Source organism: Mangifera indica, chromosome 15 (assembly GCF_011075055.1).
Source record: "Mangifera indica cultivar Alphonso chromosome 15, CATAS_Mindica_2.1, whole genome shotgun sequence".
NCBI classification, from domain to species: domain Eukaryota; kingdom Viridiplantae; phylum Streptophyta; class Magnoliopsida; order Sapindales; family Anacardiaceae; genus Mangifera; species Mangifera indica.
The window spans coordinates 10,885,300-10,904,892 of NC_058151.1; the positions used below are offsets into that span (position 1 = coordinate 10,885,300).

The window sequence follows — 19,593 nt, forward strand, 5'->3', positions numbered from 1 at the left end:
AGATCCTGTGAATAGTCCGATGACAGGGATTGAATCAAGTATCAAGGAGGAGCTCTGTATGGAGATAGACCCTCCAATTCGCGATAATGTCGCCACCGCCGAGGACTGGCGGAAGGCGCTCAACAAGGTTGTTCCCGCTGTCGTCGTCCTCCGAACCAACGCCTGTCGTGCCTTCGACACTGAGTCTGCTGGTTCTAGCCACGCCACCGGTTTTGTCGTTGACAAGCGCAGGGGAATCATCTTGACTAATCGTCACGTCGTCAAGCCTGGTTTTTTTTTTTCTAAACTATTTTTTTATTAAGCAATTACCTTTTAATTTGGTTACATAGAGGTGATAATAACTGTAGAATAATTCTAAGATTTTGTGATTCCACTCAGATTAGATGTGATTTGACTTTGTTTCCTTTTTTTAAGGGATTTATTTTAGTTAATGCATATTCTAAATATGTTAGAATATATTTTAATATATTTCAAATATATTATATTTTATGTTAGAATATATTTTAAATATGTATTTTTTTATTGTGTAATATTGTATATGAATTATTTTGATTTTTTTGTTACTTTATTTAGGATTTAGAACATATATAAATTATGTATCATTCAGATAATTGAAAATAAGGTAGAAATACAATTCTATTAATATTTTTTCATGGTATCAGAGCCAAATCTCGGAAAAACCAATCCTATGGGTACCATCATCCAACCTTCTTCCTCTGATATCACTCTTGTTCCCAAAATTGGCACTCTCAAATCTTGGCAGTTTTGATGTCTTCTCCATGACTATTCATAAACTCTTAAGCCTAAACTATGTTCAGTGATCTCAATCAGTTTTGATGTACGTTTGAGGTAAAGGGAAAAAAAGACTACATCACTGGAGTTATAGTTGCACCGCTGAAGGAGGACTTCAAATTCAAAGCCTCAAAAACAACATGATGATGTCACGGTTAATCAATTCCATGACTATGGAAATTGACATAAATTTTATGTTCTACAATACGGCTAAAGAGATTTGGGATGCAGCTAAGGAAACTTTTATCGACAAAGAAAATACGTTGGAATTATTTGGGATAGAAAACAATCTCAATGATCTTCATCAAGGAGACCTCAATGTCACCTAATACTTCAACCTGCTTTATCGTCAATAGCAACAACTAGATCGGTTCAAGGTTTATGATTGGGAAAGTCCTATCATTGAGACGAAATGCGTATTCAAGTTTCAGATGGGGTTAAATCCAAGCCTTGATGAAGTTCGCGATTGTATATTGGGGACAAAGCCTTTGTCATCACTTCAACAAGCCTTTTCTAATGTTCGTCATGAAGAAGTGGGAGGAAGCTAATGCTTGGAGGGCAAACAAGTGAGTCTTCAGCCGTGACAACCCAAGGAAATGCAACAAATTCTAATGAAAACTAGCCTAAGAAAGGGAGACCTAGGCATGAACACTACCAAAAGTTGGAACACACAAAAGACAAATGATGGGGATTGCATGGGAAGTCGCTAGATCATAAACCATATGGACAAAGGGATTATCAAACCATTGGAAACACTGCCTCTGTCCCTACTAGGAGTAGTGTAGAAACTGAATTTAGAGCTATGGCCCTAAGCATCTATGAGGTTATGTGGCTAAATCAATTACTCTCAGAGTTGAAACTACTATGTGGAAACTCCATGTGCCTTCTTTGCAATAACCAACCAAAAATAAGCATTGCTAGAAATCTTGTACATCATGATTGTACCAAACATGTCAAGATAAACTATCATTTCATCAAGGAGAAAATTGAGTCAAATTTGATCACTCTATCCTACATACTGACGCACTATCAAATTGCTAACATCATGACAAAGCCACTGTCGCATATCAACTTCAAAGAATTAAGTTCCAAGTTGAGTTTAATAAACATCTATAACCCAACTTGAGGGGGTGTGTGGAATAATTCTAAGATTTTGTGATCTCATTCAAATTTGGTGTGATCTCACTTATTTTGTTTCATTTTCTTTAGGTGATTTATTTTAGTTAGCATATATTTTAAATATGTTCAAATATATTATTTCCTATGCTAGAATATATTCTAAACATATGTTTTCCTATTATGTAATATTGTATATTAATTATTTTGATTTTTGTTACTTTATTTAGGATTTTTGAAATGTATAAATTATGTACCATTGAGATAATTGAAATTAAGAGAGAAATATAATTTTATTCATATTTTTTCAATAATCGTAACCGGTCAGCATTTACTTGAATATGACTATTGCGATGTGTATTTTGTAATCTTTTCTTTTTCTTTCTTTCTTGCCATGGAATGAAGCTTAATTGTAGTTTATCTCATTTTATTATTGTTTCTTCCTTGCAAAATTATAATTTCTAGGTTTTACTTTTTTAGAGAATGTAGGAGATGGATGGACTCTTAGATTGTAGGTCTGGTTTCTTGCCTATACTTTTTTGTGCTTTATATAGTTGTTCTGTTTAATGCCATTGTTTATTCAGAATCAAGATAATAAATTATTATACTGTGAATTTGATTTGAAGCTTCTCCATAAATTTGATTTCTCATTTGTACAAGTTCTTCATTTACTAGAAGTTTGGTTTTGGAGGGTTTGAAACATGGACTGTACATAGCAGAGGATATTTTTTCATGTTTGCGTTATTTATGGGTTTTACTTGCTAAAGAAGCCAATTTAATGTCAAATTACATTTACATGAGTTAAATTTTCCTTTTCTGGCACTGATAAGTTCAGCTTCCTGCTTGTGCTGTTGCCAATTATTTGTGCACCAAGAAATTATATTGTCAAATTTTGGAGATCACCTTAATGTTTTTTTATTATTATTATTTTTGCAACAATAAACTAGATACTGGGCATAGTTGCTTGAATTTTTTTCACTGTTTAACACGAATTTGTGATGTCCTGGATAGGACCTGTAGTTGCCGAGGCCATGTTTGTAAACCGGGAAGAAGTCCCAGTGTATCCTATGTACAGAGATCCGGTGAGTAACATTGCCACAAAACCTTGCTCACCATGTTCTATTATTTTTTAGTGATTTATAAGCTCTAATGTAAGTAGATTGAGAGAGATTTGAAAGCCACTACATTATTTGGTGAGTAATATTTATTTGATTAGACATGGCATTGCTCATTCTCTTTTGGTCTTATAATTCTTTATACCTGACCTGCAAAGCAGTTTATCAATTTATACACTATTTAGTTTTCTTCTCTTCATGATAATACTGATGAATACATTTTCATGATACATTTTCTGCACTTCCTTTCAGGTTCATGATTTTGGCTTCTTTTGTTATGATACTAGTGCAGTACAGTTTCTGCAATATGAGGAGATTCCTCTTGCCCCTGAAATTGCTTGTGTTGGACTTGAAATCAGGGTTGTAGGGAATGACAGTGGTGAGAAGGTATTTGTGTCATACATGCAATTCCTTAATATTTTAGGGTGCTTTATTACTTCTGTATCACAAATATTAATGCTAATTTACAATTTCTATCATTCAACGAATATAGGGCATTGTTCTTTTTTTGCTATTTGAATATGTTGCTTAAAAGTTGAAGTTGATAGATCCTTGTATAAGAGCAAAAAGACTAAGTAGAAGAAAAAACTTGTCGTTAAACCACCTGCATTCTTTGTGGTTAAAGATGCCTTTTCTTAAAGAATAATCTTTTTATTTTATTGTTTCAATTATCCAAATTTCTTTTGGGAATAAAGTTTTAATTGGGAAAGAATTGGGGCTTTACAACTGTGGAAATTATAATTTTTGTTGGAAGTAATTCCTATTTCAAGTTTGATGATTAGAGACCTGAGGTTCAGCATGTAAGAAATTCTAAATTAAAAGCCCAGATCTTTTGCTGTATAAGATTTACTATTCACAGTCCCAAAAATCGCTCTCATAAATTTCTTTTTCGATACTTTTTGGTTTCAAATTCTAGCCCAACAAATATGATATCAAAATTAATAATCTCATGCATAGTTTCTATCTGTATCAATAAGCCAAAAAGATAACATGCATGTTTTTGTCTGACATTGTCTATGTGATTGTTATAATTAATCAAAATTTTCTTGTGTTTGCATTTGTATTTGGTTTCTCTTCAAGGCTACAACTAGGGACGATGGTTTCTTAATTTTCTATTGATTTTTTATTTACCTAGCCTCAAGGCAAAGAATTTCTTTCAGTGTTATTGTACTTTTATTTCCAGGGTATTTAATTCATGTTGCCCGACGTCCTAGTAATCATATGATTATATGATTTAATAGTAACCAGCATAATTTATTTTATGATTTTTTGGTCAATTTCTATTTTGCTTACATGCCTGAACTTGCAGGTATCAATTTTGGCTGGAACTCTTGCTCGTTTAGATAGAGATGCTCCTCTCTGTAAAAGGTGATAAGTAGTTTTTAGTAATTTTTTCTTTTGTCTTTCTTGAGGAGAATGTTCATTTTAAAAAGTAAATAATATTTGTTGTTTTTAATAAATGGTTGTCACCCTATGCTGAAATTATCCTATTGATGCGCTTTGCCTGAATAATTCTTTGGTTCATTCCTAAATAGTGTTGCCCTTGTTTTCAGGCTTAAAGGCATAACTTTCATTGCATTCCACTAGCCTCATTTCCCATGTCTTTTGCCTCTTTTTAGAAAGTCATGTCAATCAAATGCTTTCTTGGCTCTACTGAACTCTGATTATCACTCTAATTCATACTATGGAAGCCTGGTTCCTTTATTCACTAAATATCTATAATGCATTCTCATATTGCACTTGATTTTCTTTGTATGCCCTCTTTCTTCCTCTATTTTTTTGCAATCAGTATTTTTCATCCTACTGACTGTTGGCTTTTCAAATTCTCATGTTGATCTTTCACTATGCATGTAATTAACACTGACTGCTTTTTGGTGCAGGGACGGCTATAACGATTTCAACACATTCTACATGCAAGTAAGTATTTTTAAGCTAAGATTGGAGGAAGTTTGACTATTATTTATCTCATGCGTAGCCTTTTATTGTGCACTTGTTGACTTCTATGGCTGTATATATGCCTTAAGAGTTACTTTGCTTTTTCCATGTGGACATCTAGTCCATTTTGTAACTCTTTTTTATCATTAATGCACATCTTTTTGTTTTCTATCAAAAAAGGAAAAAATATCCTTCGTGTTTTGATTAAGTATTTTCTTTTCTAGACTTGAAGTAGATTGGTTAATTCTTTTGGTTTATGGTTTCAACCTTGGGCTTGTTTAACATTTTTGTTCTAATCTGATGGAATTTTTCTAGTCAGAATTGAATCACAATATTGAAGTGGGTGAAGATCTTCTTTTCTGTTAGGGACCCAACACAAATAAAAGATAAAATTGCTGGCAACAATGTTGTCAACTCTTCCTAAAGCAAATAGAGGTGCCCTTCCTCCTAAAGGCCAGTCTTCCAATTAGTTAAAGGCTAATCTTATCATCTTTAACATTTTATTCTATTTAAATATTTTTTAATTAATTATTATTATTATTATTGTCTAATCTTTATCTAATCCTAATATTACCTGCCCTTTTGAACCCTATTTTGTCCTAAAGGTGGAAAAATTGGAAAATCTTGTTTATTTTTTATTTTTATTTTTTACACCAGCATTTTGATTATTTTCTTTACATTTTTTCTTACCAATTTTGAAAAAAGTCCATCTGTTTTGCCATTAGTTCAATTGTCATCAGTGATTGAAAAAGTCAATCTTATGTTGTTCATCATTGTTGAAAATACCATTCTAGCGTCGTTCATCCTAAGCACCATCGAATATACCTCAAATCCCAACCTCACAAACATTTTCTAGCCAAATTCAGCATCATCTACCATCTAAAATATACCAAGAACTCCAAATCCAACCTCAATTTCATCGTCTTTTTTAATAGTCTTTCTTTTTACGACTTCCTCTTCAGATAACAGAAATGGTAGCTAAGCCTTGATCTCTCCGTCTTTTTCCTCAATCACCTCCCTTTTCATGATTTCTTTCATAAACAATACGATGGTGGCAACAAATGCAAATCCTTCAATTTCTTGAGACACCCTTTCATATCCTTAAATCCATTGGCTAGATTATCCAATTGGATTCCATAGCTTTTAACTTTTCCTTTACTGTCTTCAAAATCCTTCCACATCAATTCTATTCTCCATCCTTTCCATCATTTTCCGATCAACACAATATTTGTAATATTAAACTGTTTGCAACAAGAGGTGTGAACTCATCTTTAGACAAATAGAGATGTTTTACCTGCCAATCAATCAAAGGGCCCAAAATATCTAAGTATCCTAACTTTCAAATTTATATATTATCTAAATCGTTTATTTTATTCTAATCTCAAGTATCTTATCCCAATCTTATCATCTTAAATATTTTATCCTATTAAAATATTTTATTTAAATAATAAATTTTCTTAACTAATTAACTAAAATTAATATTGTAGTAATTATTATTATTATCTGACCCTAACATTTTCTAAAAGTTTATAAATGGAAGAAAGAAGAACCAAAAACATAATGGGCTTGAACACATTGAATCTTAGAACTGTTGTTGGGTTTTTTATTGGATAAGAAATTGGACAATTGTATGGGCATCTTAGTGCTGATGATCTCATACTGATGCGAAATTGAGAATTTCTATTTGATACACTTCTTATGATTTAGAAGATTGGAAGTGCTAAGGGATCTCGTTTGCCAAAAGGGTTGACCATGATAGGCTGAAAGATGAATAAGAAAAACTAATGGATTTAAAAACATGGCAAGCCTAAACTGCCCTACAAGATGGCTGTTGCCAGGTGAAATAAAAACTAAGATGGAAGAGCACTGTGTTAGGCTGTTTGGGAAGTTGTGGAAAGGATCGGACACCTCTTGTTGTCTTCATTAATATTGTTCATTGGAGTATTTGTTCTTTTTGAAGAGGTTTCTAACACACTGCCATTAGAGAATCATTTGAAGGTTTTGAAGATAGGTTGTGTAAAAGTTGATTAAGGACCCGAAGGAAAAGGCAAATCTTGGCGTCATGATGTTTTTCTTTCACAAAATTTATCATCAAAATTTAACACCACCATTTAAGCTTGTCTGTGTTGTGTTATGTTATTTCTATTAATTGGCTTTAGTTGTAGCTATCTGTTTAGTTCTTTTAGCATAAATTTGGTATTTATAGAACAAAATTCAAGAAAGTTGTAACACTTTGTTGCTGCATACCAATTTGGGACAAATTCTTTTCTGGATTAAAAATTTACTTAAAGGTGCAGTATCTGTGCCTGTTGCTCCTATGTTAGTATAGTTTATCACAGCCTAGGCTCTTCTGTGATTGCAGGCAGCATCAGGGACTAAAGGTGGTTCAAGTGGTTCCCCAGTTATTGATTGGCAAGGTAGAGCAGTGGCCTTGAATGCTGCTGGCAAGTCATCAAGTTCATCCGCCTTTTATTTACCTCTAGAACGGGTGAGTTTCTTTTATTTTTATGTCTACTGTCACAATATTGGTTATATATGAGATAGAGCATACCTTTTGCAGTGTTGCAAATAATTAGGATTAAGAGGTTATTGTTCTAGAGTTTTATGCCATAACTGAGGCGATCTAAACAAACTTCTTTTGATGTTATATTGTTTCCTGCAAATTTCTTATTTTTTTGTGTTTAGTTAAAAAGTTGTAAATAGGTTCAAGCAAAATTTTATACTTAACTGTGATATTTGATCTAATGCATTGTTATTAACACTTTTTGTCAAATGTTTAATCTAGAACAATATATTCTTTGTGGAAAAAAAAAAATATCGTAGAAGAGAACTTTATTATCAGTGCTTGTAATGGTTATCTAGTTAGATAGTCTACTTGAATATTCTTTTGAAGAGCATTTATAAGGAAGAGATTGATTTAAGGTACTCCTGGATGGTGTATATAGAAATTTGTGTTGTCTTGATTGTTGTTGGAGCTACCCTGTGTAACAGACAGTGATATTTAATATGTCCCTAATAGTTTTAGTATTTTTTATTTGAGTTCCCCCTTTGTTAGAGGTATTACAGCAGATTTCTTTTCTAAGGCTATCAACTAAAATGCTTAAATGTTTCAGTAGATCTGTTAGTGCACTTCTGGCCATAGTGCAGAACTCAGATAGCGAAATTTTAGTTTCTCAGTGCAATTGTTTTCATAACTTTTTTTAACTTTCATGATTGCTTTATAGTTTTCTAATACAATGTTTGTGTTCTACTTTTTGCATTGTCTGAATATAAAATTAGTTGAGACCTATACTAAAAATTGATTCTTAAACCATCCGGTTTTATCCAAATGATTCAGGTCGTGTCACTGTTCATTTGATTTACTCCTAGGAGTTCTACTATCTGAGTTTTCTATTTCTTCTGAAGGTTGGCTTTGCTCTTTGGGCCTTTCTGCCATTCGTCATTGTATATGTGAACCCTTGAATAGTATCTTAAGTCTATAGTTCTCACCACTGAAAACAAATTATTATTCAATTTCAGGTTGTAAGAGCTCTCAAATTCCTCCAGAAGGCAAGAGATTCTTATATAAATAAGTGGGAGGCAGTCTCTATTCCTCGTGGTACACTACAGGTTTGTTAATATTGTTGTCCTTGCAACACCTTACTTTTACTGATGTTTCATTTATTATCATTGTGCTTTTTGACCTTTTGTTTCAATTGTGTCAGAAAGAAGGTTGAACACATGTTGGTCAGTGTCATAGAGTTTGTTGTGATGTCTTCATTCAGGAATTCTCTCATTAATCTTTCCTTGTAATCACCAAAATTCTATCCCCACCTATATTCTGCTTATGGCATTGGCTTTTGTATGAAATCAATATTTTCTTGCAATGTAATTGTTTTGACTCATTCTTTTTGCTGAATATAATCCCTTTGAGTTCATCCCTAAGCAAATTAACCAGGTATAAAATATGACCAATTTATAGATGGCTGAAGATTGGTGTTCTTGCTGTGCTATTTATGCCCATATTTAAAATTGTTTTCTTTATTCATCTGAATTGGGTTGCAATTTGGTCGAGCATTTCTTGGGGTCTTTTGATACTGTTTTGTGTACAATTGGTACTGTCTTGTAGCTTATTTTAAGCTTGATTATCTGAAACACATATGAATTTACTGTGGAAAGCTTATTCATTGCTTTGCAAATTCTCCTTACACTTACATAAGTATTATTTTGTTTCATCCATGAAAAAATGGAAAAAAAAAAAAAATCTGGTACACTTTCAGAACCTCCCATTAATAATGATGTCTGTACCCTATTCAATACCATTTCATTATGTGTCATTGTTAATTTTTTTTTTAATTCTTGATTTAGAGTGTGAATATTTCTTAACAGGTTGTTGCTTCTGCTTATTATATGCTATTGTCATTGGTGAACAGTGTGAAAATTTTATCATTTGTGACATTGGACAGTTATTTATGTAGGTGACATTTCTTCATAAAGGATTTGATGAGACCCGACGACTTGGTCTCCAAACTGGAACGGAGCAGGTACTTGGGTTGTTACTTATATTCTCTTGTTTTGATGAATATCTTTTGTTGAATATGGTTTCTAAATAACCTACCATATGTGTGTTTAGATGGTGCGACATGCATCTCCTCCTGTAGAAACTGGATTGCTTGTTGTTGACTCTGTGGTGAGCATACTTGAGAGTTTTATATATATATTCTTAAATAAAGTAGTCATCTTTGTTGCTTTCTAGGCCATTTATATACTTGCCACAATCCCTTTTTTAAATATCATGTTTGTAATAAGATTTTATACATATTTCAGGTGCCTGGTGGCCCAGCACATTCACAATTAGAGTCAGGTGATGTCCTTGTTCGTGTGAATGGGAAAGTAAGTGGTGCCTTTAAATACTGACACTAGTTTTTTTTTTTTTTTTTGCACTCACTTGTTTCTGGTATGATTTAAGATATATGACAATTGTATAGATTTTTTTTTGTGTATATATATATATATATATTATATATTAGGGGTGAGCAAAATACCCGATAAGAACTAGAGTCGTTGGATATCTGACTTTCGGTTTCGGTTTCTACCCATAACTGGTCTACCACAAGTAGGTTTTGGTTTTGGTTTCACTCCTTTAGGGAATCAAAACTGATCCGTAATTAGATCCAAAGCCAAATCATAATACCCATCGTGACTTGGCACCATTACCTTTGCGTTACCAACACCATTCCCTTTGATTTCATCGACTTTTTTCCATTCGACGATCACCACAATCATCACTACAACAAAAGGACCAATTTCTTTGAAATGGGTGGATGAAACTTCCTTAGCATTTGTTGATTAGTGGTGTGGAAAAGATGCATTGGACCATAGGCAATGATGTGAAGCAATTCATTTTGCAAGTTATGAATTCAAGATAGAGGGGTTGCCTCACTAATATTTCCTCTAGACTCATCAATAGGGTGTTGCTAAACAAAGTTTACAAAAAAGTCAAACGGGTTTTGATGATGGCAGTTGCTTGATCAAAAAGGGGAATTGTTGTATCACAACAGAAGCATGTGCTTGACTTTCTAAAGGAAACAAGGATGCTTATAGATAACAACTACAGACATAGCATAACTGAAGAAAGTCCTCCTATAGATAAAGGAAGATGCCAATGTCTTGTAGGTAAGCTTATCTATATGTCGCACACAAGACTAGACATCGGTTTTTTAGTCGCTGCTGCAAGTTACTTTATGAATAACCCAACTGAGAAACACATGGAGGGAGGCTATTGTATTTTCAAGTATCTAAAGATGACAAGTGTTGCACTGTTCTTCAAGAAAATTCAAAATTGAGATATTCAAATTTATTCAGATTTGGATTGGGCTGGTTCAGTCATTGATTGAAGGTCTACTACAAGTTATTGCACCTATGTATGGGGAATCTTGGTTGCATGGAATAGTAAGAAACAATCCATTGTTGCTAGTAGTAGTGGAGAGGCAAAATTCATAGCAATGGCTTATGGAATTTTTGAAGGGATGTGGCTTAAAAAGGTTCTTGATGAATTAAAATTTTGTCAGGTGAATCTATGAAGATAAACTGTGATAATCAAGCATCCATAATTATTGCAAAGAATATTGTATATCATGATAGAACGAAACATGTGAAGATAGATTTTTTTTTTTTCTAAATGCATATGTTTCCTTTGCAAGGCTAGTTAAAAATTGATTGGTGATCTTTTTTCTTGTTTTCTCCCCCTGCCTCAGCATGGGTGACTCCTAAGCATTTTATCAAAATGCGCACATTTTTTTTTTTCTGAATGTGTGTGTTTATCTTCCTTGTTGCAAAGGTTGGTTTGTTTGTTAAAATTGTGAAGAGCTGCAACACCAACTTATGAAATATGTGGGCTCAATTTGTAATTTGCTCATGTACTGTATTGTGCTTGTGATGATGCTAGGTTGTGGGATTTATGATGTGTTTCACTTGATTTCTTTGTATGTTTATTTAAATAACGACCTTAGATAGATGGAAGAGACTTCATTTCAAATATTTGCTTCCTTGAAATAATAGAGGAATGGCAATTAATGTTTGATGACTTTTCTTGATCATCAAATTTCTACTGCAGGTGATAACGCAATTTCTGAGCTTGGAGACTTTGCTTGATGACAGTGTTGAGAACACAATTGAATTGCAGATTGAAAGGGGTGGCACTTCAATGACTGTAAACTTAGTGGTGGGCTTATAATGGCTTGCACATTTGTTATTGTCGATGTTCACCACAATTGTTGAATCTAATATGTTCTCTTGTATACATCAGGTCCAGGATTTGCACTCGATAACTCCTGACTACTTCTTAGAAGTAAGTGGTGCAGTGATGCATCCTTTATCATATCAACAGGTAGGTTGAATGTTGCCACTTTTGCTTTGTAAGCATTTCATGATTTTTTCATACGTAGTTGTTCAATTTGTTTACTTTTTAACCCTATCTCCAGAAGTTGCTCACTCAAAAATTTAGTATTAATTTTTATCAAAATTGGGTAAAACTTCTCTATTTGGATTATACTAACATGGTTTACTTATACTGTGGTTTACTTTTTGTTTCCTGTGCTTGCTTATGAAGATACAATGTTCATATGGTTACTTTTTACAGGCTAGAAATTTCCATTTTCCTTGTGGGCTTGTATACGTTTCTGAACCTGGGTAAGTTTATGTACATACTAAAGTTTTTTATTGTTAGTTTTATTTTATTTTTCAGCTATTGTTTTTTTATTATATGTTGTTCTCTGCTGATTTAGTAATTCAATGTGGCAAGAAAGTCCATCATGATAAATTTGATTGTCAAGCGATCAACTGCACTTGATCACACATTTCATCCCTTACATTTTACTTGTAGTGAAAATTCTTTGAGGTTTATTACTGGTGCTTTTGTTGTTAGACTGAATGGTGCACTGCAGATTTAGTCCTGAAAATCATTGGCATTTATTTAGAATAGCATGTTTGGTTAGTATAACCTTAATGGCTTACAATGTTTAATGGTCACTCCATGCCTGTTTAATGTGAATCAATGGGTTTGGTGGAGTAACATCACCTATTGTCTAGTTAATATAGCTGATTACTTAATTTTCTGGGACTCAAGTGAGAGGATTTTATATCATACAACACAATTTTGTTTTGACATGGTGTATCTTTTTGATCTGCTGGCTCTTTTATTTTTTTTTCTTTTTCTTTTTTAAGATTGTCATTTTAATTTACAATTTTACTCTGTTTCTTCTTGTTCTTCTTCTTTTTTTAATTATAATTTTCAACTATTGCAGATATATGCTATATAGAGCAGGTGTTCCTCGCCATGCCATCATTAAGAAATTTGCCGGTCAAGAGATATTTCAGCTTGATGAACTAATCTCAGTTCTATCTAAGCTGTCTAGGGGTGCTCGAGTACCATTAGAATATTTAAGCTATACAGACCGCCATCGCAGGAAGGTACATGATTTTAACAATTGCTTCGTTGCCCTATTGGATATTTATTAAAAGAAAAATACTGCTAGATATGTTTTATTTGATGTTTTTCACTTGCAAAATTTATTATGCTAATGGATGATGATAGGGAAGGGGCAATAAGTAAATTGATGAATTCTGGCCCTTGCATGACCTCTATTTTAGGCCTAAATGTGTTTGATTGACTCACTCAGTTATTGCTAGTTTATGTCTGAGAATTGGATTTAGTATGTAGTGAGTGACTGAGATAAGATAAAGGTTATTGGAGTCACTTATCTACTATTCCTGATTTTACAGTCTCCAAAATTCAGGCCTAGGCACTGGATATGGTTTATTTAAATTGGCTGTTAAATTCTGGTATGATTATTCAAAATTTAAAGAGTGCTTTCTTATTAACGACTTGAGCAGGTTGTGGGGTGGTTATTGCAATTCAATCCTCTGCAACTTCTAGAAGCTTTTTTTGGGGATATTATCTTTAAAAAAAATTCCTATAGGAAACAAGATCTTATCTATATTAAAAAAATGACTACAAAAGAGTAAGGCAGTGGTCCAAATCATTGTGTATTTCTCTATACAAAACACATTGTAGTGATGCAAGAAATAGAATATCTTCACTACAAAATAATCTGTAATCAGGTGATACAAATAAAAATCATCTAACTGCTGGGTGTCTTCGGGTTGTTTTTGTTATCACTGGAGCATAATTGTTATGGTAAAGTGTCTAGGAAATGTCTTAACATTTGAAAGGCTAAATGTGGGAGGTTATTATCATTTAGAGTAGAAATATGATGCATTTATTATACCATATTGGTATTCAGCTGTGCATTGCCTTTTTTGATTGTCATTTATATAAGCCTGCTTACTGGTGTTTTCAAATATGAAGGCTTTGTCATTTATCTGGCTTCATTTTTTGTTTTCTATTCATTGTTGGTTGTGTATTTGTGGGTGTTGGTGCACACATGCATAGTCATCACTTTTCCTGTTTTAGGTGTCCTAATTGATTTTTTTTTTTTGGTGTCTGCAGTCTGTCCTTGTCACAATTGATCGCCATGAGTGGTATGCTCCACCTCAGATGTACACTCGTGATGACAGTTCTGGTCTGTGGACAGCTAAGCCTGCTATTCTGTGTGAGTCTTTGTTGCTGGCTCCAGGTTGCAACAGTACAGGTCAAAGTCTAAAAAATCAGACAATTCTGTCAAGTGGTGAGCCTGTTCATATTGAACGTATGCATCAAGGTAATTTTCAAGAGTTGACTGATGGTGTTACCAGTATGGAAACTGCCAGTGGAAATGCTTCTATGGAATCAAATTCTCAAGATGAATCTGATAGTGGGGGAAAGAAACGAGTAGAAGAGTATGCATCTGATGATGATTCAGTTGCTGACAGCTCTGTACATGGAAGAAGAGATGTTGAGTTGGAGTATCCAAGTACCATGGAAAATGCAGGTTCAAGAGACTATCAAGGTGCAGCTGCAGTGACAACAAATGCTTCATTAGCAGAACGTGTGATAGAGCCCACTCTTGTAATGCTTGAGGTAACAGTTGAAAGTTTGTTACATCATAATTGCCTTAAATTGGCTGTCTAATCTTGTTGTTTGCCATCGATTTTGGTATGCCATCTATACTTGTATTCTCTTTACTGCCTTCTTGAGATTAATGTTTTCATCACAAAAGGTTAAGTGCTGTATTTTGTATCTGGATTTACATTTGATACTGTATTATATATTGGACTCTGGCCTTGGCAAGTTTTACAGATCATTGACAGAATTTTCTTTGGCACAGTTCCTTTTTTTTGGCCAATGAAATTATTCTTTCTTTCATTATAAAATGTTTTCAGAGAAAGTGATGTATTCTTCTTGTAAATTTGTGTACTTTCCTTTGGTATCTGCTGGTGACAGGAATGATAGGCTATTAAATATTGAATGTGGCCAAGCTTAAAACTGTTAGAAATTTATTGCATATGGTTCACAAATTATATGCAGGACCACACAGAAACTTTCTCACTAAATTTTTCCATGAAGCAAAAGAGCTATAACATTATTATATCTTGTTGAAAAATTCTAGACTATGAGGTCCTCTTTATGTAAAGGAGACAAACTAAAATAAGTTATTTGTGGTTTTTCCTGTCGAAAAGTGTTTGAGATGATTTGGGTGTTGGCTGCTCTGCTAAGGTCACTATTTGGCTTCTTATAGTATTCTGTTTGATTCTTTTCTTTTTTTTTTTTTAAGTTTTTATTATTGTGAAACTGATAACATTAATCAATTGGTTGTTATCTAATGGAATCCTCTAGTGATGCCGGGAATGTCAATATAGCCCTTATTACTTTTTCTAGTAATTCAATTTTCAAAGCCCGCATGCTACTGCATTAAGTTTTAAGAACCACTCTTCTATAATAATTGTAATATTAATATTGATCTATGATTATAGGTTTTATGATCAGTTAATATTTTGACTTGGTGATTTCTCTATATAATAAAGCTTGTATCGCAGATAATCTTCTGGAGTAGAATAAGTTGATTGTTATGCTTGCAGGTTCATGTACCACCATCATGTATGATTGATGGTGTCCATTCTCAACATTTTCTTGGAACTGGTGTCATTATATACCATTCTCAAAACATGGGGTTGGTGGCAGTTGACAAGAACACAGTTGCAATTTCTGCATCAGATGTGATGCTTTCATTTGCTGCTTTCCCAATTGAAATACCAGGAGAGGTAAACTTTTAGGGGGCATTTGGTTAGGAGTTTATAAAGACTACTCTGGTAATCTATCTTTTATTATTTACATTATTTTATTTGGTTTCTAAGTAATAAAATATTTTGGTAATTTTCTATTACCAATGGTGATATAGCAGGTAATATAAGGAGTAATCTGATTACTATCTCTCCCTTAGGTATTAAAAGATTACCAAGGTAATCTTGATTTTGTTATAACTATATCTTTATTTATTTATTAAGTTATTTAGGATAAAAATAATTTCATTTTCAATTAATATAACAAATAACATAAAAAATATTTTAGAATAATTATATCTAAGGGTATTTAAGTAAAATAATATCCTAGTATTCTTTTATTATCTCTAACCAAACATAATAATTATTTATACTTATCATTTTTATTAAATTTTATTAAATATAATAATAATAATTTATACCCAGTAATCCTCAAGGTAATCTATTTTCAAAGTAATCTTCTAATTTTGATAATAAAACATTATTCAAATCAAACGCCCCAAGCATAATTAGTTGAAAACCTTGTTTTATGGTATTGATTAAGTTTGCCTGCTTTCTGTTGCAGGTGGTTTTTCTCCATCCTGTTCACAATTTTGCTCTTGTTGCGTATGATCCTTCTGCCCTGGGGGCTGCTGGTGCTGCAGTGGTTCGTGCTGCTGAGTTACTTCCAGGTTGCCTTTTGCATTTATCATGCACTGTTGTCCTTCAGATTGCAATGTTCTATGTATTTTCTGTATTTTATTGATGCATCACCATCTGTATTATTTTTTAGCTTTTTACATTTGTACCTTCTTAAACAGAACCTGCATTGTGCCGTGGGGATTCAGTGTATCTTGTGGGGCTGAGTAGAAGTCTACGAGCAACATCTAGGAAATCCATTGTGACCAACCCATGTGCCGCTTTAAATATCAGATCAGCTGATTGTCCAAGATACAGAGCAATGAATACGGAAGTCATTGAGATTGATACTGGTAAGTGAGTCAGAATTGTTTATAATGAATCTTAACATCATGAAAATTGGTCCGAGTTAGTTGTTTTTCTTAAATGTTGTATCTCAGACTTCGGTATTACATTTTCGGGTGTGCTGTCTGATGAGCAAGGAAGGGTTCAAGCAATCTGGGGAAGGTTTTCAACTCAGGTTTTTACTGTGAAATACCTGCTTGCTATCTGGTACCATGTGGCAATCTGTTTTGATGCTTACTCTTCGATTTCAGGTGAAATTTGGTCGCAGTTCGTCAAAGGATCATCAATTTGTCAAAGGTATTCCAATATATACAATCAGCCAAGTTCTTGACAAAATTATTTCTGGAGCAAGCAGACCATCTCTTCTCGTAAATGGTGTTAAAAGGCCAATGCCATTCGTTAGGATTTTAGAGGTTGAACTTTATCCTACTTTGCTTTCAAAGGCTCGGAGCTATGGTCTTAGTGATGAATGGATCCAAGTACACTTTCTTCCTTATGCTTTGTTTCATTTAATATTATTATTTTTTGCATGTGGAATATGAATCATCCATATTTTAGAAATTCTCTTATATGATGTGATATTCATTAATGGTAATATGTGTTCCTTAATTTTCCTGCTTGCTTACTGTGTACATAAGCTTTGATATTACTTTCCTTGGGGTTTTTGATACCAAACTGGGCAGTGACATTTTCTTGATATGCAAAATGAGAGGTGTTGCATTTTTGCTAGTTTGATTTTGTATTTCAAGATGGATTCCAATTGAACCTTCTTTTTATGCTTCTTAAAATGATATATTTTATACATACATTTTGAAATAAAAAATTCTGGCTATGGCTATATTTTTCATTTGTGTTGTTCATTGCTGGTCAATGTTTGCTGTAGGCTCTTGTCAAAAAGGATCCAGTGAGGCGGCAAGTTTTACGTGTGAAAGGTTGTTTGGCTGGATCAAAAGCTGAGAATTTACTTGAGCAAGGTGACATGGTGTTGGCAGTCAATAAGCAGGCTGTTACTTGCTTCCGTGACATAGAAAATGCTTGTCAAGAATTGGACAAATATGATGAAAATGATGGAAAGCTTGACCTGACAATTTTTCGGCAGGTAAGCAAACAGATCTGCTCTTAATAAAAATTCAGATATTAAATTCTGAGTCTTCATTTTCTTATTATTTATTTATTTATTTTGTTTTAAGAGTATAAACTTGAGAGATATATATATATTTCTTTTTTTTTTTTTCAATTAGCTTTCATTTATTGTGCATGATGTGTAAGATCCGAAAAAATCCTTATATAAACATAATTTTCAGGGATGTGAAATTGAGATAAAGGCGGGAACAGATGTCAGGGATGGGAATGGCACAACACGTGTGATGAATTGGTGTGGATGTATTGTTCAGGATCCTCATCCTGCAGTCCGTGCTCTGGGATTTCTTCCTGAGGAAGGTCATGGTGTGTACATAGCAAAGTAAGAATTTCACATTTTCTTGTAGACTTCACATACTTTCTTTGATCGGAAAGAGCATAATGCTTGGATATTCTTCATGTAGAGGGACTAACGTTAGAGCCTTGCCATAAGTTTACTCAACCATATGGACCCGTTATAGGCAATTGTTGTAAATTTTTTTAGTAATGTTATACATACCCATTTTGAATATACAAATAGGTACACATTTATATGTGTCATCACATGTTTGCATGTTATTTTATCTTTAATTCAAAATCTCTTAATCACACGATGACACATATTAAATGTATATCAATTTGTGTATTTAAAGTGGTACGCACAATTTTATTGAAATTTTTTATGTAATTAATAAATTCATATCTTGTTTCTTTGTGGGTTTCAGTCACAATTTTTCTTTTCTTTTTTTTAAATATCTTTTGGGTATTTTTGTTTTTTTTAAGTATTTTCACTTCCACTGTGACTGTTTCCTTTTTTACTTACGAAAAGTAATTCTCTTACAAGTTTAATAAAGTTCTGTTGTTCAGCATGATATTGATGATCTGTCTATGTTATCAGGAGGTGTCATGGTAGTCCAGCTGGTCAATATGGTCTATCAGCTCTTCAATGGATTGTTGAAATTAACGGAAAGCCAACTCCTGATCTAGACGCTTTGGTCGAACTGACTAAGGTATCTTCACTTTACTGCCACTTTTTTACATTTGATGTAATCCTTTACCTATTTGTTTATCTATATCTACATGCACTCATCGAATATAATTTATGTGTGAATATAAAACATCATATCTGTTTATTTACCCCAAAATGCTTCAAGTTTTCACCTATGACAAAGCTGCAGATATGATAAAGTTCAATGCTCTTTTGTAAGTACCAGTTGAGGCGTTTTATCCCCGTTGATTTGGTTAAAAATGCCCTACGTTTAATGGTTAGGACTAGCTTCTAGCATGTACAAGCCAGCATTTGGTTAATAATCATATATAATCTGCACAACCTCTTTTTTTTTTTTTTTTTTTTTAACACTGTTTTATTGCATAATATTTTTACTTGATATGAATTTGTTGGAATCACTGACTTGCGACTGTTTTTCGGAAGTTGTGAGATGGATGAAGCATACTGATTTGCTTGATACTGATTTAGGAAATAGAGCATCGAGAGTTTGTCCGTGTAAGGACAATCCGCCTGAACGGGAAGCCTCGAGTTATAACATTAAAGCAGGATTTGCACTACTGGCCTACTTGGGAGCTGATATTTGACCCCGATTCTGCAATGTGGCATCGAAAGACCATCAAGGCGTTGGACTACAGTAGTGTATAAAGAAAGCAGTAGATTTGAGTTAGCATGTTGGAATTTGAAACTCATACACACAAACCACATTTCTGATAGAAACCTGCGTAGATTTTATTAAAAGAAAATAATGTTGATAATAGGAGGTGTCAACTTTTCTTAAATATAATTAAAGATGTCTTTCCTCCATTAATCGGTCCTAAAGGCCATCCACATTCTAAACTGCCTAAA

General features: G+C 33.3%; 1 protein-coding gene across 1 annotated transcript in view; it reads left to right on the forward strand.

The window, feature by feature from the left end:
• The window catches only part of LOC123197761 (protease Do-like 7), a 19,917-nt gene extending 366 nt beyond the window's left edge, over window positions 1-19,551 (forward strand). Inside the window, exons 1-24 of the mRNA XM_044612138.1 lie at window positions 1-269; window positions 2,920-2,990; window positions 3,276-3,410; window positions 4,333-4,391; window positions 4,904-4,940; window positions 7,321-7,446; window positions 8,478-8,567; window positions 9,416-9,481; window positions 9,571-9,627; window positions 9,765-9,830; window positions 11,554-11,661; window positions 11,746-11,826; window positions 12,079-12,128; window positions 12,743-12,908; window positions 13,948-14,457; window positions 15,456-15,638; window positions 16,222-16,327; window positions 16,457-16,627; window positions 16,715-16,794; window positions 16,871-17,098; window positions 17,503-17,718; window positions 17,924-18,081; window positions 18,637-18,748; window positions 19,216-19,551. The exon at window positions 1-269 is cut by the window's left edge and continues 366 nt beyond it. Coding sequence (XP_044468073.1) covers window positions 1-269; window positions 2,920-2,990; window positions 3,276-3,410; window positions 4,333-4,391; window positions 4,904-4,940; window positions 7,321-7,446; window positions 8,478-8,567; window positions 9,416-9,481; window positions 9,571-9,627; window positions 9,765-9,830; window positions 11,554-11,661; window positions 11,746-11,826; window positions 12,079-12,128; window positions 12,743-12,908; window positions 13,948-14,457; window positions 15,456-15,638; window positions 16,222-16,327; window positions 16,457-16,627; window positions 16,715-16,794; window positions 16,871-17,098; window positions 17,503-17,718; window positions 17,924-18,081; window positions 18,637-18,748; window positions 19,216-19,392 — 3,322 coding nt within the window. The 3' untranslated portion in view covers window positions 19,393-19,551. The remainder of the gene's footprint in view (window positions 270-2,919; window positions 2,991-3,275; window positions 3,411-4,332; window positions 4,392-4,903; window positions 4,941-7,320; window positions 7,447-8,477; window positions 8,568-9,415; window positions 9,482-9,570; window positions 9,628-9,764; window positions 9,831-11,553; window positions 11,662-11,745; window positions 11,827-12,078; window positions 12,129-12,742; window positions 12,909-13,947; window positions 14,458-15,455; window positions 15,639-16,221; window positions 16,328-16,456; window positions 16,628-16,714; window positions 16,795-16,870; window positions 17,099-17,502; window positions 17,719-17,923; window positions 18,082-18,636; window positions 18,749-19,215) is intronic.
• Window positions 19,552-19,593: the final 42 nt, after the last annotated feature.